A 25,129-nucleotide genomic window follows, 5' to 3' on the forward strand; every position below is an offset into this window, starting at 1 on the left:
ACTTTAATAAAGGACTTGACAATGTGAACTGTGAATAAAAGATGTTCTTCTTGTTTTGTGACCTCTACAGCATCTTTCTAAAGTCTGACTTTTACAACAGCATTTAAGAAACAACTTTAAGATGAAGTCAGTATGTACAGAATGTCACACATTTCTAATGTCTAACATCATCATTACGATTACATTAGAGGACTGGAAAAGGGGAGTTACAGAACAAACAGAAGAAACTTTGTGATTGGCTCATCTGAAAACTCAACGACTGTAAAAACATGTGTCGAACGGAAACGATCTGAGGAATAAAATGAGCTGAAGATCTGCTGAAATATGCAAATGACCCTTCCATAAGCTCCACCCACTTTTCATCATACGGTTGAGTAAAAAGTGCGCATAAAGCGGTAAAAACATTAGGTGAAATTTAATCCATTTCTGTGTTGTCTAATTTTCAAGAAATCGTTCAATTATGTGGCAACATTACTGTAAATCAGAACAGAAACGTCACAGTAACAACATTTTACCGCATTTCTGTTTAAAACTCTCCAAACACACAGACTGACATTAGAGCAACAGCTCGTCAGATTATATGGAGGACGGTCACAGTAATCCGGGTCAGTTTTTAATGTGGAGGGTCAGTTGAGTTCTTTATATCAGCTGCTTATTTGTGTCCTTGCAAACCATGAACATATGTACAATAAGAAAACCAAAATGAAGTCTAACAGTTTACTTAAAAGCACAGATGAGTGAACCACTCGAAAACACATTTACTCCAAAATCAAAGAAAATAAATGACTGTTTTGTTATTTTGCGTCTATTTTTAGGTTCATAAAAATGTCACAAAGCAAAGAATCTTTATGGCAAATAAGCACATTCACTGTAATGTGAAAACAGATTATGTTACATCGTCAATTATTTATTTCTCACGAAACCTCTCAAGAAAATGTCCTGCTCATATTTAACCTCAAATCAACACAAAACATATGAAATTACATTCTGCACGAAGAGAACATAGCCTACATTTACAGCCATTAAGATTTTGGGGATCGTGAGATTATTTTCAGGACACTTACATACATTTTACCCCCAAATTCACATTACCGTAACGCATCCGGACGTTTAATTTGTACTTTTCAGATTGTTTTTAACGACAGTTCACATTACCGTAACGCATCCGGACGTTTTATTTGTACTTTTCAGATTGTTTTTAACGATAGTTCACATTACCGTAACGCATCCGGACGTTTTATTTGTACTTTTCAGATTGTTTTTAACGATAGTTCAAATTACCGTAACGCATCCGGACGTTTTATTTGTACTTTTCAGATTGTTTTTAACGATAGTTCACATTACCGTAACGCATCCGGAAGTTTTATTCGTACTTTTCAGATTGTTTTTAACGATAGTTCACATTACCGTAACGCATCCGGAAGTTTTATTTGTACTTTTCAGATTGTTTTTAACGATAGTTCACATTACCGTAACGCATCCGGACGTTTTATTTGTACTTTTCAGATTGTTTTTAACGATAGTTCACATTACCGTAACGCATCCGGACGTTTTATTTGTACTTTTCAGATTGTTTTTAACGACAGTTCACATTACCGTAACGCATCCGGAAGTTTTATTTGTACTTTTCAGATTGTTTTTAACGACAGTTCACATTACCGTAACGCATCCGGACGTTTAATTTGTACTTTTCAGATTGTTTTTAACGACAGTTCACATTACCGTAACACATCCGGAAGTTTTATTTGTACTTTTCAGATTGTTTTTAACGATAGTTCAAATTACCGTAACGCATCCGGACGTTTAATTTGTACTTTTCAGATTGTTTTTAACGATAGTTCAAATTACCGTAACGAATCCGGACGTTTTATATGTACTTTTCAGATCGTTTTTTAACGATAGTTCACATTACTGTAACAGTACCGTTTTTTCTGAGTAAAATATGATCAGGACATTTTCTTTACCGTCTTTATTTCTTGTTTTAAATAACTGCATAACAACATATTTTACTATAATTGTTTAAGAAAAAAGAAAATTTTTGTATTATACAAATGTCAGTCTTTACTTGTGGCTTTGGACACTTATGGACATGTTTTCTTCAGATTCACTTTATAGTATCAGATCTACAGAGGTCAAAGATCTTGAATGGACCATTTAGATTGACTCAGAATCCATCTCACAATGATCCTCATTGAAGTGAATCTGGTCCCGAATAGTGAAACACTGTTTAACACCATCAGCATCACGGCACTCCAACAGTAAGATTCAAATGAAAAACATTCATATAGAAATGAAAGAGTTCAGGAATAACTTCACAATATTTGCACCAGTTCATTGCTGCGTTTTTGAACCGCAGTTTGAATATGAATACTGGAACAAATGAAACGGAAATGAGTGTCGCTCACAGTCCGTCCAGAAAGGACCAGCAACGCTGGAGGTTCGTGTTTGAAAGGTTTAATCGTTTGAAAGACCTTCTGTTAAAACTCAATCGTCCAGAGTAATACTCACACATAGGAATGTGGAAAGTGTATGTGTGCGTCACACGCTGTCATTGCGCTCTGTAGTAGCTTAAAGGAAAAGTTCAACCAAAAATGTATTCAGAATCATGCCATTCGGTTTGGAAAATGAGGGTGAGTAAATGATGACTGAATTTTTCTTTGTGTGTGTGTATGTTGTTACTGTAGTTAACAGACGGGTGCGCCTTCTCTGCGTCCCTGTTTCTTCAGCAGCTGAATGCGGTTGTGGCAGTAGAATTTAATGGCCCTCCAGTCACGCTGGTTGGTGACCAGCAGGGGGCAGTGCTGCAGACACCGCTCACAGTCCGCTTTAGCAGGAACGCGTAGTTCCATGATATTCTGCTTCAGGTGAGTCTCCACAGCCTCCCGCTCCGCTTCCGACCACGGCCGCTTCAGAACGCCTCGTTTACCTGAGGAGTTTACAAGAACTCCAATGAACACTGTGTAGCGCAGCAATGCAGAACTAATATTGTAGAACATTCAATTATTTGAGTACAATTTTTATTTTATTTATATTTGAAACCTTTTGTACAAAACACAATCACTTCTTTATAATAAATAAATGTAAAAATATACAAGAATTAAAAGTACTTGTGAATTGCCCTAAACATCTTACCTTTACAACATATTGTTCCCTAACACTGGTAACACTCACCTGACTTGACCTGGGAGCTCCGCCTCTTGAGTACACCTGACGGACTCGGCGTGGCCTGTGACAGGTGTGGGCTGCTTCTCTTCTTGGGCGGCGGCCTTCGAGCGCTGCATCCTCTCTTCTTCCCAACTTCAGCTCTCTCTTTATTCTTCTCGCCCTCTTTATCCGATTCATCAGAGAACGAGTCGGCAGAGTTCCCCGACATCACTGTACGAGAGAGAAAGACCCTTTTAAATGTCTAATGAAAAATACAAATATTTCTGTAATACTCTTGAAATCGATTGTCGAGGGATGCATTTTATTTCTCAGATGACTCACCATCCAGTTCAAGACAGATGTGTTGTAGACTCATCCCTTTGAACAGCACTCCGTCTCGCTCTCCGTACAACACCACCCGTCCCACACGACTCAACAGCGCCGGGTCCTGACCAATCCGTGCGCAGCTTTGTGTCACATGGTACTCCCTTTGAAGAAAATCTTCCAATCTTTTCACGGCGGCACCCGCGGGCTTCTCATCCTCCTCCAGCAATAGCAGTTGGGTGAGGATCGCTACATGGCGGCGAGCGCGGGGCGCGGTGAGCGCCGAGGGGTTTTTAGCTCCGCTAGTGCGCGCCAAGCCTCGGAGAAGGTCCGTACCGCGGAGCGGCGTGGCGGGAGAGTGGTATGGTCGTGAAAACACGTACGGGCTCTCCGGATCGACGCCCACATCTGCGGAGGTCTTGAGGAGAAGGTCCAGACAAGCTTCGGAATGGGGCGGAAGAATGAGGGGTTGAACGCGACTGCGTTTGCCCAGTATGCCCACCCGGGGGAGGTGGCAGAGGACGTGGTGTTCGAAAGGAGAAAGCGACGACTCCAGCAGAGAGATGGAGTTCGATGAGGGTGTGGAGCAGTCGCGGTAGTCTTCAATGGTGAGTTTGGCGACCTCGCACTCGCGATGACGATTGTACAAGATGAGAAGAGACAAACTGGAGTGGCACAGTAAACGCCATGACTCTGCCAAGCTGGGCGAACGAGAAAGTGAGAGGTAAGAGGAGTGCTGCAGCTGACGGAGGTACAGAACCAGTGTAGAAAGTGAGGAGAGGAAAGGAGGCATTTGTGATAGATGAGAGCTGCAAGAAGACAAGAAAGAGGGATGGATGGGGGATTAAAGAAGGTCTTCGGTCAAACACTTATATCTATGCAATAGGGCTGCAACTAACAATTATAATGATGATAATGGACTATTCTAACGATTATTTCAACAACACATTTACACTCTAGTCATGCTGTTTGCTGAACGCTTTTGATTCAATAGACATAGGTTCAAGAATCTGACTACACTAGTCTGTACTGTACAGTATGTTGCACGCTTTTGATAAAAAACAAACACTGATTTAAATAAATAATTGACTTACCTCTCCATCTCACCGTTCTTCTCGTCCACACTCCCTTCTTCTTTCATGTCTAACTCATTCTCCTTTTTATCATCTTCCTCAACCTTCTCTTGCTCTGGTGTAGGAGGAGCCTCTTCTTTGGCTGGCTCCAGCTCCTCCTGTTTCTTCAGTTGCTCCTCCTTTTCTTTCTTTGGAGGGCGCCCTCTCCTGGTAGGAGGCTTGGGCGTGACAGGCAAGCTTTTTTTGACGGTGCTGGTAGCGGGCGCTGCGGCCTTCTTAGTTGCAGAGAAGGAGGGGCTGGTCTTTTTAGAGGTTTTCGAAGAAGTAGGTGGCGACAGGGACAGCGAAAACGAGACGGCACCGGATTTAGACGGCGAAGACACAGAATCAGGTTCCCGGGAAAACAGTGACGGTCCCGCGGTGGATGGGGGTTGTGCTGGCGATGAAAACACATGCGAGGTGGCAGTCGGTGTGTGTGGGGATTGCGCATGGAGGTGGGACAGTTCCATGGCAGCTCGCACATCAGGCTGCTGGTCGTGGTGTTTCTCAAGATGGCGCGCGAGTGAGCGGAAATGCCGGCCGCAGTACGGGCAGTGCTGTTGACGGGATAGCGTGCCGCTTGCGCCATGCCCAATGTTTATGTTTATATTATTGTTTATGTTAGTCGTGGGCGGGGCCAGAGGCTGCTGGAAGGGGGAGGGAGAGGAAGGGTCGGGGCGAGTGAACGACAGTGGGCGGGGCTGGGCCCTGGGCGTGGCCTTTTTCTTGACGCTCACTGAGGTTTTCCGTTTCTTACGCCGTGTCATCATACGGCCGCGCAGTTCCACCAGGTCTTCGTCGTCGTCGTCATCATCATCGTCTTCCTCCTCTTCGTCCTCTTCACGGTCCGAGTCGCTGGCCTCAGAATGAGACTGCGGCGAGGAGGAGGGGGAGAGGGACCATGATGGAGTGAGGTAGTCAGAAACATTGAGAGAGAGCGGGAGCGAGCCTGGATCCTCCTCCTAGAGAGACAGATAGATAAATAAATCAGACCGGGAGTGATTTTAATAATCTGCTCATAAAAAGACATATCTATAGATTACAGGGCTGTCGCCTGGTCTGAGAATCTAAATTTTAATTCTTAAATATTCAAGATTTGAAGTCAGCTATTATTTAAATTGATGTTGTTTCCTTAGTCCACTAGAGGGTGCAATAAATACATAAACCATTCAGCATCATGATACATTGTTGCTCAGACTCTCGAGGATCTCGAGACACATTTCAAAATTGAACTCCACACAAAGTGTTTTAAAAAAAACAATTGCTTAATCTGAGAAACGCTGATATGAGAGCAAGACGTAAAGGCCAAAGACCTCCACCATAGTGGCTGTTCACACCAAACGCTTTTGCAACCATCCAGTTTTCCATTGTTTTTTTTTTTTTCTATAAAAACATGCGCTAGATGAACGTCTTCGATTGTTTTGCTGTGTTTTGATGTTTATTCAGCGTTTGTTCAGGAGCGCTGTTTTTTACATGCTGTCAACTTTTAAAACGCATCTCGAGACTTTGTTAAACTTTTTGTTGCGCTGCATATAGCCCTTTACGGCGCAAGAATGCAATCGTTCTGAAGTTATCGTCAGTACTTGGCACACATCCAAAATACCAATGCACAAGGTCAAATTTTAATTTAGAAGCACTTATGGATTATAGTGAAGAAATATATGCATCTGTGCATGTTTATGTGCATCTGAGTGGGACTATTTGAGAATGAAAATGCATTTAAAACCATGATGGTAGTGCAAGATCATTGTTAAATCATGTTTGGCCTCATATTGGTCAGTAGCACTTTGGAAATTGAAGTTGTACCAAGAGCAGTTGCGTGGCGAATGGGCCTTATTGGATCAGACGCGATCACAACGACCTGTGAAATATCATCATTTGTGTCAAACAGTTTGTCCTGATCCACTGATCCTGATGGAAATCTAACGAAGCCCAAATCTCCAGTAATCTTTTACTCCACCAACAGCGCATTCGGTCTTTTACACTAGTTGTGCAAAGCACACGTAGACCGCAGTTCTTTTCTGGGATGGCAAAAGAACACAGAAGTGCCGCCGAAGAGCATTTGGTTGTTAACAGTAACTTCATCTATAAGTAGTGACAGAATTATTTATTGGGTGATATTTGGCAATTTCAAAATGATTGGTATCGGCTGATAATTGTGCATGCGTGTGCTCATTATAGCAAATGTCAAATTCCAAAATCTACCAAACGGCGATGCCAATGGATAATGCACAATTTCCATTTTCAGATATGTTAAGTGAATTTTGGGTAAATAGATCGTTTAGTATTGGCCTTTACACAACCTATACTGGTTGGCCACTTTTTATGGGGCTTTTCCACCGCACAGTACAGCTTGATTCGACTCTGCTCACTTTTTGGGGTTTTCCACTGTGGATAGTTCCTGGTACCTGGTACTTTCTTTAGTACCACCTCAGTCGAGGTTCCAAGCGAGCGAGCCGATACTAAATGTGACGTCAAAACCTGCAGATCACTGATTGGTCAGAGAGAATCGTCACTACCGACGTCACTGGATTTCCGACACGGGACATCAACCCGCTAGTTTTAAAGTTAGCAACAGCGATAGCAGCATCATTTGTTCACATGACTTTCTAATTGTAAAAAGAAATGGCTGTGCGCAAAACCACACCGTGATCAATAAACGAGGTGCAGACGGTCCTCTCGTTAGCGACGAACAAAACAACGCAAAATGAAAAAGTCTTTCAGGAAGTGTCTCAGCTGTTGTCCGCACACGGCCACCACCGGACCAACCAACAGTGCAGGGAAAAGTTAAAAAACTTAAAAGCGACGACAGAACCATCAAGGAAAAGGGGAAGTGGTTTGACCAAATGGACGCTATCTAGACCAGCAAGCAATGGGAGGGAGAGTGCGCTGGACTCGGCCATGGCTGGAGTACACGATGGAAGACGGGACGTTTTGTTACGTTAACTCTATATTCTTCTAGAAAGCTTCACTTTATTTAGTTGAGCAGCTACTGGAAGCTTCTAAAACAACCAATTGAACTGTTACACTTGTGTAAAATCACCATCAACAACTGCTTTATGCAGCACAATGAGCTAGCAGCTAACAGCTAGCGCTCGTGTTATTGTTTTGGTCAGTTTGTGTTGTGTTTAAGATGATGTCACGGCAGTAGAGGCGGCGTAACTATGACGATCAGCCTATAATCCCGCCCACATTGAGGCGACACTAAACTGCAGTGGAAACGCAAGCTCAGAAAAGTAAAACGAGTCCAACCAAAAAGCGCCAAAAGTGTCTTCGTATATGCAGATGAATAATTTGTTAATAGTCCTAAAAGGCCATAAAAAGTAAACACTTCAAATGGGAAATTTTCAAATGGGCATTACAACATGGCGATTTAGTATAAAACATAAAATATTTAATTATTGGCAAAAATAATTACCATTACTGTGATGTGTTTGTGTGTGTTCTGCATGCATCACCTTCTTAATGTTACTTTCTGGGTTGAATCCACATTCAAATTCCCGTGGAGACACTGAACTATGGAAACCCTGCAAATTTCAAGAACAATAAAACACATCGTTGCAACTGTTTACCAACCACACAGCTATAAACATTACATTACAAACCGTATTACAGTGAAAGTTTGAGTACCATGCCATTTTCTCCCCAGTCGGTCAGGCTGTAGTCCACGGTGATCTCCTCGCCTTTGGCAATGTCTCGAATTGCTATGACGACAAGCCGCACCTGACTCCCACAATGCACCTCTCTAATCCTGCAGTTGGGCGGCGGGTGGAAAAGCACAGGACCGCGGACACCACTCGCACCCTCTTCATCGAGCTCAGGCACACTGCACGACACACACAGGTCGGTTTATCCTCTTTATCTTTTAAACCTGGTTTACTTTTATCCACTTAAACTTATCGAATCAAGACCAATTTTGTATTTTATTTTTTGTGTTCTGATGGCAAGTGGAGGAAAAGTCATCAAGTCTTGCATCGCTCAGATAAAGAAACCAATTTTTGGAAAAAGTGATTTCGGTCAAAAATAACTGAACAGAAAAAGAAGGTTAAATTCACCCCCTTTAAAACATCGCCGCTAATGCTTTACACATTCAGACAGGACGTATTTTGCCATGTGTCTTGTGCTGTTTTAGAGTGTCCTGCAATGAGTAGTGTTCTTAAGAGTGAAAATGCATACATGTTTGCGTGAGCTCCGTGAATCTGTTTATGAACACAAATGATCTTATTTAAACGCACCTTTAAAGACACATCCAATCAGGTCAGGTGTACCTGAAACTGGTGTAATTACTAAAGGCTTTTTTAAGATCAATTAGTCATCCAGTTGTTCAAGCATCCCATTTTGAAAGATACTGTAAATGTATGCTGTGTGTATTTGCTGTCTTACCAGAGCTGTGAGGGGTCAGTGAGGTAGAACGGGCTGCCCGGCGGGGGGAGTCGGTCTTCAGCGCCCTCTGGATACTGCTCGTCCCCTGACAAACACACACAACATGTGACTGAACACTATTTAAGTGGAACCAGTGACTGACTGTGAGATTCATCAAATCTGTCAAAGAATTTATCCATCGGCATTTTGGCCGAAATTACGACGTCCCATTCAGACGCCTATTGTCCGGTATTTTAACATCCCATATTGATCTCACATAAAAGGCTCGGTGAGCGACACCCCCGTCTTGTCCCGTGTTCACGTGAGATATTCAATACTGTATCGTGTTGTGGCTCCCCGCCGGCGTGTGTTACCGCACCGTAGAACATCTCTTCGGGCAAGTAAAGCCAATGTCTGGATTATTTTAAAGGTTTGCACTGCTTTGGCTACCGTGTAACATATGCATGACATCTGTGTGCGTTTCATGATCATCCCAGTGACCTATAAGCCATTCGAGTCGCTCCCGTTAACATGCGCTCATCTTAAAGAGACAGTACCAGATTTAGTACATGTTCAACAAATCAATGTGAATACATATAATTAGTATTAAACAGTACACATGAATCTAAAAATAATATATGCAACATTATATTATACTATGGATTGGATGCATGGATTTTTTTATTTGTAAAAAGTTAAAATGTGACCAAAAAGAATAAAATATCATTAGTGAAATGAATGTTTTCGTAATTAACAGCATCAGCTGAGAGAGAACTTCTTTCATTACAGAGCTGCAAAATTAACTGAAAAATAATCAAGATTACAATTACATTTTATTTTACTTGGTGCGTGCGATTCAAATATAAAAGCAATTCAGGGACACAGTTCTACTGTTTTACAGCAACATAAGAATATGGCACGCAACTGCACCAAACAGAATGAGTATTTTAACTGTACATGTCTATTAAAGAAGATGAATAGTTGCAATTACAATATCAAAGGAAAGATCATCAATTATGATTCTCATCATAATAGTATGTGAGTGTGCGTGTGCGAGAGTGTGTATGTGTGTGTGTGTGAGAGTGTGTATTACTTGAGCAGAAACATTGACATTGTTACTTAATAGTGACATTGAGCAGAAAGGGTTAACTACATTTCCATGTTGGTAAAACCAGTTGTTGCCTAGTTTGTGTTGTCAGTTATTTTGTTGATAATCCATTGGTGTAATTACATTTAAAGTGAACATTTTTATGTCACCATTTAATTTAATTATTTGTATTCATTATATTTAATCTAGCAATGCATTATATTATAGAACTCAATATTTGATATAGATGTATTATATGTTCCTTTTCATTGTGTTGGATGTTGGTAATATTAGTTCCGCTTTCACTTGTTTCCGCGGGGACGGTAATAAGTGCGACACACTCTCTCGTGAGAGGTAAACAAATGAAGGAGACTGAAGAGATGTTTCTGGACTCTGCAGGTGTTGCTGTTAATGCTGTTTGCTCAACAATCATTTAATAAAGATGTTTGAATTATTCCCCATCTTGTATTCTGTGTTATTATTATGATATCTGTGCCTTGTGGAGATTGTGATGCTGCTGCCGCAGATAATAATAATAAACGCTTACCACAGGAAGCACCAGTTTAGTGTAAATAAAGCGTTTAGTGCACGTAAGCAAACGGAACCGAACAATGAGCACTTCTGTGCACTTGAGCACTTCATGTGTGAGTGTGCGTGCGTGAGAGTGTGTATGTGCATATATGTGCGTGTGAGCGTGTGTGTATGTGCGTGTGAAAGTGTGAGAGTGTGTGTATGCGAGAGTGTATGCGTGTGTGTGAGAGTGTGTATGTGCGTGTGTCTGTGCATAAATGTGCGTGTATGTACAGTGAGGAAAATAAGTATTTGAACACCCTGCTATTTTGCAAGTTCTCCCACTTAGAAATCATGGAGGGGTCTGAAATTGTCATCGTAGGTGCATGTCCACTGTGAGAGACATAATCTAAAAAACTAAATCCAGAAATCACAATGTATGATTTTTTAAATATTTATTTGTATGATACAGCTGCAAATAAGTATTTGAACACCTGAGAAAATCAGTGTTAATATTTGGTACAGTAGCCTTTGTTTGCAATTACAGAGGTCAAACGTTTCCTGTAGTTTTTCACCAGGTTTGCACACACTGCAGGAGGGATTTTGGCCCACTCCTCCACACAGATCTTCTCTAGATCAGTCAGGTTTCTGGGCTGTCGCTGAGAAACACAGAGTTTGAGCTCCCGCCAAAGATTCTCTACTGGGTTTAGGTCTGGAGACTGGCTAGGCCACGCCAGAACCTTGATATGCTTCTTACAGAGCCACTCCTTGGTTATCCTGGCTGTGTGCTTCAGGTCATTGTCATGTTGGAAGACCCAGCCTCGACCCATCTTCAACGCTCTAACTGAGGGAAGGAGGTTGTTCCCCAAAATCTCGCAATACATGGCCCCGGTCATCCTCTCCTTAATACAGTGCAGTCGCCCTGTCCCATGTGCAGAAAAACACCCCCAAAGCATGATGCTACCACCCCCATGCATCACAGTAGGGATGGTGTTCTTGGGATGGTACTCATCATTCTTCTTCCTCCAAACACGGTTAGTGGAATTATGACCAAAAAGTTCTATTTTGGTCTCATCTGACCACATGACTTTCTCCCATGACTCCTCTGGATCATCCAAATGGTCATTGGCAAACTTAAGACGGGCCTTGACATGTGCTGGTTTAAGCAGGGGAACCTTCCGTGCCATGCATGATTTAAAACCATGACGTCTTAGTGTATTACCAACAGTAACCTTGGAAGCGGTGGTCCCAGCTCTTTTCAGGTCATTGACCAGCTCCTCCCATGTAGTTCTGGGCTGATTTCTCACCTTTCTTAGGATCATTGAGACCCCACGAGGTGAGATCTTGCATGGAGCCCCAGTCCGAGGGAGATTGACAGTCATGTTTAGCTTCTTCCATTTTCTAATGATTGCTCCAACAGTGGACCTTTTTTCACCAAGCTGCTTGGCAATTTCCCGTAGCCCTTTCCAGCCTTGTGGAGGTGTACAATTTTGTCTCTAGTGTCTTTGGACAGCTCTTTGGTCTTGGCCATGTTAGTAGTTGGATTCTTACTGATTGTATGGGGTGGACAGGTGTCTTTATGCACCTAACTGACCTCAAACAGGTGCATCTAATTTAGGATAATAAATGGAGTGGAGGTGGACATTTTAAAGGCAGACTAACAGGTCTTTGAGGGTCAGAATTCTAGCTGATAGACAGGTGTTCAAATACTTATTTGCAGCTGTATCATACAAATAAATAGTTAAAAAATCATACATTGTGATTTCTGGATTTTTTTTTTTAGATTATGTCTCTCACAGTGGACATGCACCTACGATGACAATTTTAGACCCCTCCATGTTTTCTAAGTGGGAGAACTTGCAAAATAGCAGGGTGTTCAAATACTTATTTTCCTCACTGTATATGTATGTACACTCACCTAAAGGATTATTAGGAACACCTGTTCAATTTCTCATTAATGCAATTATCTAATCAACCAATCACATGGCAGTTGCTTCAATGCATTTAGGGGTGTGGTCCTGGTCAAGACAATCTCCTGAACTCCAAACTGAATGTCAGAATGGGAAAGAAAGGTGATTTAAGCAATTTTGAGCGTGGCATGGTTGTTGGTGCCAGGCGGGCGGTCTGAGTATTTCACAATCTGCTCAGTTACTGGGATTTTCACGCACAACCATTTCTAGGGTTTACAAAGAATGGTGTGAAAAGGGAAAAACATCCAGTATCGCGGCAGTCCTGTGGGCTGAAAATGCCTTGTTGATGCTAGAGGTCAGAGGAGAATGGGCCGACTGATTCAAGCTGATAGAAGAGCAACTTTGCCTGAAATAACCACTCGTTACAACCGAGGTATGCAGCAAAGCATTTGTGAAGCCACAACACGCACAACCTTGAGGCGGATGGGCTACAACAGCAGAAGACCCCACCGGTACCACTCATCTCCACTACAAATAGGAAAAAGAGGCTACAATTTGCAAGAGCTCACCAAAATTGGACAGTTGAAGACTGGAAAAATGTTGCCTGGTCTGATGAGTCTCGATTTCTGTTGAGACATTCAGATGGTAGAGTCAGAATTTGGCGTAAACAGAATGAGAACATGGATCCATCATGCCTTGTTACCACTGTGCAGGCTGGTGGTGGTGGTGTAATGGTGTGGGGATGTTTTCTTGGCACACTTTAGGCCCCTTAGTGCCAATTGGGCATCGTTTAAATGCCACGGCCTACCTGAGCATTGTTTCTGACCATGTCCATCCCTTTATGGCCACCATGTACCCATCCTCTGATGGCTACTTCCAGCAGGATAACGCACCATGTCACAAAGCTCGAATCATTTCAGATTGGTTTCTTGAACATGACAATGAGTTCACTGTACTAAAATGGCCCCCACAGTCACCAGATCTCAACCCAATAGAGCATCTTTGGGATGTGGTGGAACGGGAGCTTCGTGCCCTGGATGTGCATCCCACAAATCTCCATCAACTGCAAGATGCTATCCTATCAATATGGGCCAACATTTCTAAAGAATGCTTTCAGCACCTTGTTGAATCAATGCCACGTAGAATTAAGGCAGTTCTGAAGGCGAAAGGGGGTCAAACGCAGTATTAGTATGTGTTCCTAATAATCCTTTAGGTGAGTGTATGTGCGTGAATGTGCATGAATGCGTGTGCGTATGTGTATGAATGTGCATGTATGTGCGTGCATGTGCGTGAATGCGCGTGTATGTGCGTGTATGTATATGCATGTGCATGCGTGTGTGTGTTTACCTGGGCTGTAACTGTGTTCAGACAGACTCTCCTCCTCATCCTCCGTCACATATGCTGCCCGGTCACACATCTTCACCGGTGTCCCTTTCCTCTTCCTGCCACACACGCGCCTGCTTCAAACGCACACACACACTTAATATAAGACCATAACAAACACATGATCTGAATGAACATACAAGCAACACACATGACTAGCCATGCATGATGTTAGCACAGTACCCATACACCAAAATACTATATTTACACATTCGTTTTCAATCTTACTATATTTTAAAAAAATTATATGGGATTCTTACAAACTGTGTAAAATGCGTTATTTGCAAATATTTCTTTGATTATACTGAAAGCGTATCCAAGCCAGTGATGACTAATACGGTTAATTTTTTAACAGCGTTACGTCGTCATGGCAACTATGTTGTAAAATGTAATAACTTAATACAGATGTGGTTAGTAAGTGATTTTATGACAGTAAAATCATGTTACACATATTGTTTATGTCTTGTGTCTATATTTTTTAATGTTTACACATTGACCCCATTGACTTCCATTGGAAGTGCCTCACTGGAACACACGTTTAAAGAAAAGGAGGAACGAGACGAAATTAATTTCTGTAGTAATCCACATTATTTCACAAATGCTGTTGATTGAGATGAACTCGTACTGAACCCGGAATATTTCTTTAATAATCATGGGTATCGACTGAGGTTGCCATGGAGAATTTGTGTAAGGCGCATGCACACGTGAGCACGCATCAGCAGCCAGCAATCTTCGTGAACGCGCACTAACTGAGGGCACGCGCAATGTTTTGCTAATCATCCTTGTTGGTTTAAGCGCCGATTATTTACACTCCCCGGCAAACCGAGAGGAAAAGCACATCTCCGCGGATGCGCATGAGCTCAAAGCAGCGTTTGATGTTACAGACACAGTTGTATTTCCTTTATCGCGACGTGTGCGCGCGAGGACAACAACGCCGCAGCGGCTAACCGTTAGCTACGCGCGCTGACCCGAATATTCCCTCAAAGTCTAATCCGCCCTGCGACTGACAGAAACATACTGACCCGCGCGGTGGCGGCGGCTTGCTTCCATCCCCGTCACTGTCGAGAGTAGGGGGCTCCCGGTAGTCAAACGGTGACCGCACGCTCTCCGCCATTAGCGCTGCTCCGGTGCGCATGCGCAGATGAGATCCAGCAGCTCACTGTATCGGTTCAATTAACGGAATTTTTTATATTTTAATTCTACAATACATATTAATAACTCAACCTGAAATAAAATGTTTTATTAGCTCAATGTGTATTAAATTATTTTAAACACCCCTATCCAGTCCTTACCAACAACAGGAAAAGCGATACATATTTGTTTCTATTTATGTTATTTTATATGTTTTATTGAAATGATATTATTTGATTTTTTATTATAATTTTTGTCATGTACTTAACCAATTATATATTCTGTAGCTCAGAAATATTTCAGTAACACATACACAAAAAAGGAAATAATTAAATAATTAAACGTAAAAATAAAAAAACATTCTGACTTTCCTGCAATTCCTAAATATTATTTATAAGAAACAGCTAGAATAAAAAAATTATAATATCTTCACGTAGCTTTTTAAACATTGATTGATTACATGATTAATATTATTTTTAGATAATATGTGTGCATGATTTTTATTTCTTATATTCATAAAATCTGTATAAAAATTATTAATACATACAATAAAACGTATATATATATATATATATATATATATATATATATATATATATATATATATATATATATTCGTATGTATTACTAAAGATTGCTAGATTATCAGACTTTTTATGTCATGTAAATATATATATTAAATATATTCATTTCAAGAATATAATGATTTTATAATGAAGCTAAAACATTTTTGGAGTTTATTACCCGTCCCACACACATCAAACTCTCAGAAATTGTATTTTTGTTAATCATTTATTGATTTATTTAAATATGTTCTTCATATTGTGCACAAACAAATGATAGAACAATAACAAGCCAACAATCTTATGTAAAATGTAGTGCGCATTCCCCAATGAACAAGCTGTGCGCGCGTGCATGTGTTTGTGTGTGCGCATGTGTGTGTAAAATACTGTTTAGGCAATACATAATACAACTTTCACAGCGTTTATAATCTCATAGTTAGCTGTCAGTAGCTGTATGCTGGTGTTAGTAATAATGCATCACAGTGTTATATTAACACAAACACATTTCAGTACAAAATAATAAATAATGTCATTAATTAGTCATTCTTTCGAATCCTACAATATTAAGACTATAATGCAGTTAAACTACAGTCATTCACAGTTAAAGTCTCAGGCAGCAAGTGGACACACGGTTAGTGATGTGTTAGTAGTAAAGCTCTACATGTTCACTCATCTATATGCTGATCTGCACACTTGTAAAGACCATGTGTATTCTTCATTACCAGCGCAAAACAGTGGAGTGATTCTAGAATGATCTCTCAGCACAACTGTGTCCTTTAATGACGGTCTAAACATCATATGACCGTCTGTTTATGGGTGATGTGATGAAGGGACAGTTGGGTAGCCGTTGTGTCATTAACACTGTGAGTGAGTGTAACGGACAGAACTGACATGTCTGTGGTGAACTAGGACTGTAAATCCTTGAGAAAGGACTCCATCTTTCCGTGTGTGAGTGTCTGGAAGGTTTGTTATAATTGTGTGTAATTAACGTGGAAGTGTGTCTGACGTCCTGGAGAGCAACCAGATGCAGAGGTGATGTATTTCACAAAAGAGGCCAAGATATTTGAGTCCAGTGAAGCGCTACCGTAGCACATCTCGGGGCACAATACGTAGATTGAGCTTTGGATTATTGGGTGATAGGATCTGATACAATATACAGCAACAACTCTCATTTAAGTCTTGATTTACAGTAGAAATATACATCCTTAAACAAGATACATTTACTTAAAGTTTCTGTCCATGTGTGTGTGTGTGTGTCCATGTGTGTGTGTGTCCGTGTCCATGTGTGTGTGTGTCCATGTGTGTGTGTGTGTGTCCATGTGAGTGTGTGTGTCCATGTGAGTGTGTGTGTCCATGTGAGTGTGTGTGTGTGTGTCCATGTGCGTGTGTGTGTCCATGTGAGTGTGTGTGTGTGTCCATGTGCGTGTGTGTGTCCGTGTGAGTGTGTGTGTCCATGTGAGTGTGTGTGTCCATGTGAGTGTGTGTGTCCATGTGAGTGTGTGTCCATGTGAGTGTGTGTGTCCATGTGTGTGTGTCCATGTGAACGTGTGTGTGTGTATGTGTGTCCATGTGAGTGTGTGTGTGTCCATGTGAGTGCGTGTGTGTCCATGTGAGTGTGTGAGTCCATGTGAGTGCGTGTGTGTCCATGTGAGTGCGTGTGTGTCCATGTGAGTGCGTGTGTGTCCATGTGAGTGTGTGTATCCGTGTGTGTGTGTCCATGTGAGTGTGCGTGTGTCCATGTGAGTGTGTGAGTCCATGTGTCATTGTATGTGTGTGTGTGTTTAGATTATAAGACTTCTTAGGGAGAATCTACCTTGAACTGAATGTGTGTTTCTTACACCATTGGCACGGCTTTTATTTTGTATGATCCCCTTCAAGCACAAGTATTGAATTTATTTTCTGAATTAGTTTTGTGAATCGATTCATCTCTCCCTCATTAAATGATTTATGATTAATAGTAAAACTTACTATAGCAACCACAGTTAACTATAAACCAAAACTATAATCATCCTGCCAAAATGGTTGCTGAAGGTTTACTGTAGTAACACCATGTACAATATATTTCATGCACCAGTAATTAACCGTGGTGTCACTATAGTAAAACTAACTTTTGTTCTTCATGTACTGCTGTTATTATATATTGAATGTCATGGTTAAAATATGCTGTTGTAGTAAAACTACAGTAGCTGCTGCTGTTGTTGTTGTCCTTGTTTCTCGGCGTGGAAGAGATGAAGGGTTTGGCAGGCCGAGTCGGACCAGTGGATGAGCTCCAGAAGAACTCTGTAGGTCCAGAGTTTACCAGCAAAACTCCCAGAACCTTCCACTTCATCCTGACCCTGCAGATGAGACGACTTCATTAGACAACCTTACAGATCCACTGTACAAGTATTTGAAAACAAAGGTACTTATCGTGTTTCATGAGGGCAAACTACAATCCCATGATGCATTGCACATGATGTCATTGAATATAAAACTACAGGAATATGTAAAACTATTGATTTTACGTTTACTGCAAAATATCCCGAGTTTGTGGAAATAAGCGCACGGTCGTTCCGAACCACGTTTCACAGTTTGTGCTGCATCATGGGTAATGTAGTTGTTTACCATGAATTCTGCAATTTAACGTGATTTTTAAACAATGAATTTGAAATAACGCGGATGGACGGCTTCAACAGAAGCATATACCGTCGATGAACAACCTCGAAAGGTCTTTAAAGGTTTATAAGTTATCATTGAAAATTGGTCAATGGGATAAATGAATGGGATTTTCACATTGATTTAGTTAGTGGCACAGCCATTAAACATTATTACTCTGTTACGGGTGATATAAGGGGGAGGGACATTCTGAATGCGCCCAGCTACGAGTCCGGTGGCGGCTCAAATTGCTGCCATGCCACGTAGCGTTGTTCATTCTTGAAGAAGGGAAAAACCTTGTTAACTTGGGTATACTGTCTGCTACCTGAACCACACTGCCGTGATATCTGTGCCATGTCCTAGCCGTAGCGTGGCACTTCTCGTCGGGTGCCCGACCGCTTTGTCTGACCCCACTGTGAGAAAGCTGAACACCATGGTCTGGGTTGACCGCAAGCATGTTGTGGGATCGTAACAGAGCCTCATCCTTTAACACAAATGATTGACTTTTATAATGTCTAATTTTACCTAGAAATGAAGTTTGTTTCAGCACTGGTTAATAGAGATCAGTTAATGCACGGAGCACTGGAGCCATCTACTGGCGATACTTGTAATTTCATGTAAGTGTTATTTGTATTCCAGCTGATATGACCAGAAACAAATGCATGACATATTGTGATGCTTTGACAATCTTCAATTTACTGAAATGAAGGTTTTTATTTCATTGTAAGTGCCTCACTAACTACCGTAATTTCCGGACTATTGAGCGCACCTGAATATAAGCCGCACCCACTGATTTTTTAATAAAATATTATTTTGAACATAAATAAGCCGCTCCTGTCTATATGCCGCAGGTGCCTACCGGTACATTGAAACAAATGAACTTTACTCAGGCTTTAACGAAACACGGTGTGGCAGCGGGGGCGTGGTCAAGCGCCCGTCCGGGAGAAAAAAGCAGTAAGGGCGCTTACACCTCAGCTAAATTATGTCTAACACCGGTGTCTAATTTCAGTAAGCATGGGGAGAGTGGCATAAAAAGGCAGCAGCCACAGAGCTGAGAGAGTGACACACGTCAGTCTAGTGTTGGCGCATAGAAGAATTGAGAAACTTTATAAAATTGATTGTAAACATTGCTGTGGCCATTAAAAGCCTTACCTGGAACGTCAAGTGCCCTGCTGAAAACTGTCACACTGGTGCCCGTGTGACATTTTTCCCAAGAAGGACACGTGAAGCAGGGCACTTGAAATTAGACACCGGTGTTAGACATAATTTAGCGCAGGTGTAAGCGCCCTTACAGCTTTTCTCTCCCGGACGGGCGCTTGACCACGCCCCCGCTGCCACACACGGCTTGTAATAAAACATTTGAAGTAAACAGAAGCCTACCAAGAAAGTCATTGGTCACTATCTTCCTCGTCCTGTGCACTGAAACCACTGAAGTCATCTCCTTCGGTGTCGGAGTTGAATAGCCTCAGATTTAGTTGTCTTTTTGCAGTCAATTCCTCATGCTGCTGTTTCCAATGGAATTACGATTGTGTCAATAATAAATAATAAATAGTTTATATTTATATCTATACATGGTATCTCGATATATAAAAAAGTTTTTTAAACAATAAATTTGCAAAATAAAGCCAGAACTGTTGCACACTGTAACGTTACATGAATAAAAGTTTTATCGATGTTATTGGTTACTTCAGTAACACGAACTTACTTCAAGCTGCCTTGAAGGACAAGAGGAGGAGGAAGATGATGCCGCTCCGTGTCTCTCCTGAGAGCTCATCTTTACAGACTGATCAAGACGATTATTAGATGATCGAAGGTCTCATATAATATTAAATTATATAATTATAGGTCAAATATTATTTACATATTGTTAGTAAGTAATACAACAAAGCACTCGACGTATTGCATAACTACAAATCACCGCAGAGCTTTCCAATATGCGCGCCACTGAGTGACGCCTGTACATCCGGGTCAGAGAGCACCTGTCCATCAAAAGCTCACTATCCAATCAGAGTAGATCACTGTTAAGCCCACCCCCACGAGAGGTTTGTCTCAAAACAGCAAACGAAAAACTGCGGCGTAGCTGTAAATCTGTGGCAATGTATTCAGAATCCACGATTTGCGAAAACGAATCTTTGAAAAACATTAACAAAAAATGAAGCATATTTGAAGATCCTGTTAAATTCGTGCGACTGAGTTCATTTTTTTTCATTTTAATTGTGTTTTTCTTCTTTTGTAATGGAATATTTTTGATAGTTTCTGAAAAAGTTACGTTCAGTTTTATAAAGTTACATTCATTATTACTGACACAATCGTAATTCCATAGTTCCCAGCGTCTTATCATCGACTCATTAAGACCAAGCTCCCGTGCAGCAGCCAGATCAATCGCCTTCAACTTGAAAGCAGCATCATATGCGTTTCTCCATGTCTTTGCCATGGTGAGGGTGACAAAATTACTACCATAATCAGAATAATGGGAAGTTTGAGCGCGCTCGATTTATTCTAAACAGTAAACAAAAAAAGTTGTTTTGACCTTAACCCGTTCGGCAGTTTCATTGGTCTAATGAAAGCTTCACGCCGCCAAAAAACTGAGCACGTCACAGAATGTTTTTTTTTATAAAATTTGAAAGCGGGAAAAATCCATATATTAGCAGCGTCATTGTATAAGCCGCGAGGTTCAAAGCGTGGGAAAAAAGTTGCGGCTTATAGTCCGGAAATTACGGATACGTTGCCATCCAAGGGGTTTTACCAATATAGCTGATGGAAATGCAAATTAAGTGTTAATAAGTGTTGACAATATATATTTCCATTTAACTCTGGCACATAAACTATGTTGATACTTTAAATGTTGAGAAAATCTGTTTTGGAAACACTTTTTATCAAGAAAATGGGCATAAATGCAAAAATATAGTGTCACATGACAGAGTTTACCCCAATCGTTTGCCTGTGTTTGTCATGACGACAAGTTATACATCCTTAAAAGCCAATATATTGTAAGTGAAGCATTACTCGCACTATTGTGGATTGATCTTAACGGCACACCCGCACAGATCCGAGGCTACAAACACATTTGCATCATGACACTTCCAGGAGTGCCAACACTGATATCTCGTATCCTGCATCGGTCATCGACAAGTGCAAGGAGAACTAATTATGTTTAAAATATTGAATATGAGGAATGTATCATATATGTAACACTGATATTACACGCATCAATGTTTCTTTAATATCTGTCACACATCGATGATGATCCTGATACTGAGACTGAAAGTTTCTCCAATACTTGCTGCAGGTCGCAGCTTGAACAGGACCATGACGATTCTCTTTCGGGTCGTAACCGATGGCAACCTGCGATAGGCGCAACATCAGGACCGATAATACAGTCCCATCAGAAGAGCAACGGCTCCATGTTGCAACTCCTCTTCTGATTGATTTTATTTGTTAATTAAAATGACAGTAAGCTGCTAATGTCAGTGAATTGTCTCAATAATCTCCCCATTTGACCCAAACTTCAGAGGAACATTAGGGACATCTGGAGGTGAATTAGCGATAAAAACACATTTCTGAATGGAAACGGCTTCAGGACAGATTTCTGTTGCACTAAACCAAAACTCATGTGACAAAGTGTTTTTTAGGCATGACGTCATCACGCACACCGTTTCTATCGATAAAAGGCCGTTTGAATACATGTAGAAGACGGCAAACAGTCAATAACAAAACAGCGAAAAAAGTGGATTGAAACTAGGTTACTGTAACAGATTTGAGCTTTTTTCAAAGAAAAGCAGGTACCAGACAAAGTACATTGTGGTAATCAACATTACGCCACAAATGCAGTTGAATAAGTGAACCCGTATTTTATTGTAGTCTAGGTGGCATCCCTATCAGAACAAACCTGCAACCCATTTTGGGTCACAACCTATCGTGCTAACGTTTGACATCCACAAAGTGTCACTTTACAATCATTTTAAACATTTCCTATTGTTTTACAATTGAAAATGAACAAGCTTAGTTTTGTGAAATATCTTGCATGAAAAGTGAACATTTAGTGCCATCTTCCTTTCAAATCACACATGCAATGACGTCCATTTAAAAGCGTGATGTAGGAGTCCAAATATTGTCACTTTAAGTAGAACAGACGCAATGAAACAGGCCCTGTGTATAAGTGAACTCAACTGAGCCAAATAAAGACATCAGGAGTCTGTATCAGGACAAGCTTTTAGATAAAACACCATTTTACACACCCACTTTGTGGTCCATTTCGGGCATCGCAGCACACAAATATAGAGTAGACAAAGTGCTCAACGCCAACACACTCACTCAAATCTAAAGTAAAGAGACTTTTAATCACAAGCCAAACGTTTGTTTTGGAAACCTCAGAAGATAATTTAAAGAGCACATTCATTATGTTTACTCTGATGGCACTTTTCAGTTAGACTACATCATCTGTGGAGACAAACGCTTCTCTCCTGATGTACACGATCCGCTGGGCAGAGTTTTATTTTTACTGCACACACAGTCTTGCATTTGAGAGTTTAACTGGTCCTGCTCAACCCACTCCGAGCGGGACTTGAAACGGCGTGAGCTGGCATGGGAGGCGGGCGCATTAACGAGGAGGCTAAAGGCTACAGCTTCTAGCGTCAGTCGCTAGTGCACATCATGAGATCAGGGGAGTGATGTTTACATATACCGCTATCACGTACCAGCTGACTCCCATTATACTCACCCCCCTAAACCTCACTCTCATCTGGGTCACGGCACCACTGTAATCTGTCCTGCTCGACCCGCTCCGAGCGGAACTCGAACTGGCGTGAGCTGGCATGGGAGGCGGGTGCATTAACGAGGAGGATAAAGGCTACAGCTCCTAGCATCAGTCGCTAGTGCACCTCATGAGATCAGGGGAGGGATGTTTACATATACCGCTATCACGTACCAGCTGACTCCCGTTACACGAACGTAAACATGTGTTTCACCTGATAGGTTGGTTATGTCTGAACGTGCATATCTGATTTGATCACTTGCAATTAATAGTGCAGACAGTCTGCCAAGATCTGATTTGCCTGCAGTCTGAACATCGCCTAAGATCCCACAGTGAGAAAGTTTACGCTAGTGTGTGGGAGCTGAACGCCATGGTCAGGTTTGACCGTAAGCATATTGTTGCATCAATGCTACAATTTTACAAATAATCGACTTCTAAATACTGTATATATCCAATGCAAAACATATGCTAATATCTAGAAATGAAGTTTGTTTCAGCTCTGGCTAATAGAGATCAATCAATGCATGGACACACACACACACTCACATGGACACACACACTCAATGCATCTACTGGCGATACTTGTAATTTCATGTAATTGTTATTTTTATTCCAGCCGATATGACCAGAAACCCCCAATGCATGACATATTGTGATGCTTTGACAATCTTTCAGTTTACTGAAATTAAGGTTTTTATTGAAGTGAATGTTAAATAAAATGTGCATATTTTATTATATGACCATGTATGAATTGAGTATTTTAGGAGTAAATAAGGTCAAAAATCCCCAAAGTGAAGACAGTGTTAATACATTTCTTTAAAACAAAAATCAGGGCTTCCACATTTGATGTTTTGGGTCAAATTGAACCCAAAAAGATGGAACGAGGTTCTCTATTGATCAGTGTACAAGAGTGAATGAACACATTCATTTCAATCATCTCTCCGTTGGGTTCCAAGAACTCCTTGTGCAACACTTTATGACTTCTTTTAGTAGTAAAATAAATATGTCATTAAATACTGATGTTTAGCACCATTTGTGATTGAGTTATATAGAGTGTTTAATGTTATTTCAGTGTACATTTATGTTCATTAATACATCCAGTTTAATGATATCCTTAATGTTTTATAATTCAAGAGGCTTAAAAAGAAAGAATAGCTTATTTAAGTTAAAGAATGACTACTTTAATTGATGTGTCGCTTGTAGTTTTTCAAGCTACCGTTTTAAAGTGGCTTCCCCAACACTGGCTGACACAGTAAAGTGCATTTTTGATTGCAAGCCAAACGTTTGTTTGTAAGTTCATTTAAAAAATGAATTTGTTATGGTTACTCTGGAAGCACTTTTCATTTCCATTGTTTACAAAGACAAATGTTTGCTTGGCGTACATGAGATCTGTTAATAGATTCTGGAGGGGGGGGGGGGTCACTTACTGGAAAAGAGATTCAGGGTTTAGCAGCGCAGCTTGGCAAACGTTTGATGTGTGTCCAAATGCATAATGTTGCTTCTATGTCAACCGTAGTGGACCAAAAGAATGGGGCTTTGGAGATAAGCGAGGTTAAAACAGTCTGGCATGGTGGAATGAACAAGAATAAAACATTCCTTTCAAACACCATGTCAAGGTCAACAATGTGTTTTCTTCAGCCGAGAGATCAACCAGATTTACTGCTCAAACTACATGACAAAAATCAGTTAGTCGTAGACGCACCAAACCGCTTTAGAAAATGTCCTGGTCATTTTTACCCCCAAATCAATAAAATATGACATCATATTGAGTGTAAATAATATAAAGCCTACATTTAGGACAATTTCAGTTTTAGCACTGCGGTAATGAGAATTCGGAGGTAAAATGAGCATAACTGTCATGAAATTAATCTCACAATGTAAAGTCAAATAAAAAGTAGGCTTCTTTTTCTATATGCAAAATATGATTTCCAAAATTGGAAAATACAGCCAAGACATTTTCTTGACCAGATTCATGAGAAACAGCCAGAACTTACATATACATAGCGTGGGTAGGAAAGTAGGTAATTACTAAAGATTTTGCGAAAGATTTTTATGTTATTTTAGAATATTGATGAAACATGGAGAAATGTGAAAATGCAGAGCAGAATGTGTCCCAGTCAAGCAAATATGTGGGAGTTATTATGCTAGTGTTTCCCAATCTTTTTCTGCCATGGCACACTTTTTATGACTAAAATATTCTACGGCACACCTCTATC

The 25,129-nt window shown here is 40.9% G+C and overlaps 1 protein-coding gene across 2 annotated transcripts; it reads right to left on the reverse strand.

The window, feature by feature from the left end:
• On the reverse strand, positions 1-14,960 carry LOC127651643 (uncharacterized). Of its 2 annotated transcripts, none has more exons than XM_052137595.1 (9): positions 14,855-14,960; positions 13,797-13,906; positions 8,964-9,048; positions 8,211-8,406; positions 8,039-8,107; positions 4,563-5,542; positions 3,487-4,277; positions 3,172-3,375; positions 1-2,926 (listed from the first exon to the last, which is right to left on the reverse strand). In XM_052137595.1, exons 1-9 carry the CDS (start codon positions 14,944-14,946, stop codon positions 2,685-2,687), a joined length of 2,769 nt encoding a protein of 922 aa, XP_051993555.1. In that variant the 5' UTR covers positions 14,947-14,960; the 3' UTR covers positions 1-2,684. The 2 variants fall into 2 exon arrangements, with proteins under 2 accessions (XP_051993555.1, XP_051993547.1); XM_052137587.1 differs by having other exon boundaries at positions 13,797-13,909.
• Positions 14,961-25,129: the final 10,169 nt, after the last annotated feature.

The sequence above is a fragment of the Xyrauchen texanus genome, chromosome 1, assembly GCF_025860055.1.
Source record: "Xyrauchen texanus isolate HMW12.3.18 chromosome 1, RBS_HiC_50CHRs, whole genome shotgun sequence".
NCBI lineage: Eukaryota > Metazoa > Chordata > Actinopteri > Cypriniformes > Catostomidae > Xyrauchen > Xyrauchen texanus.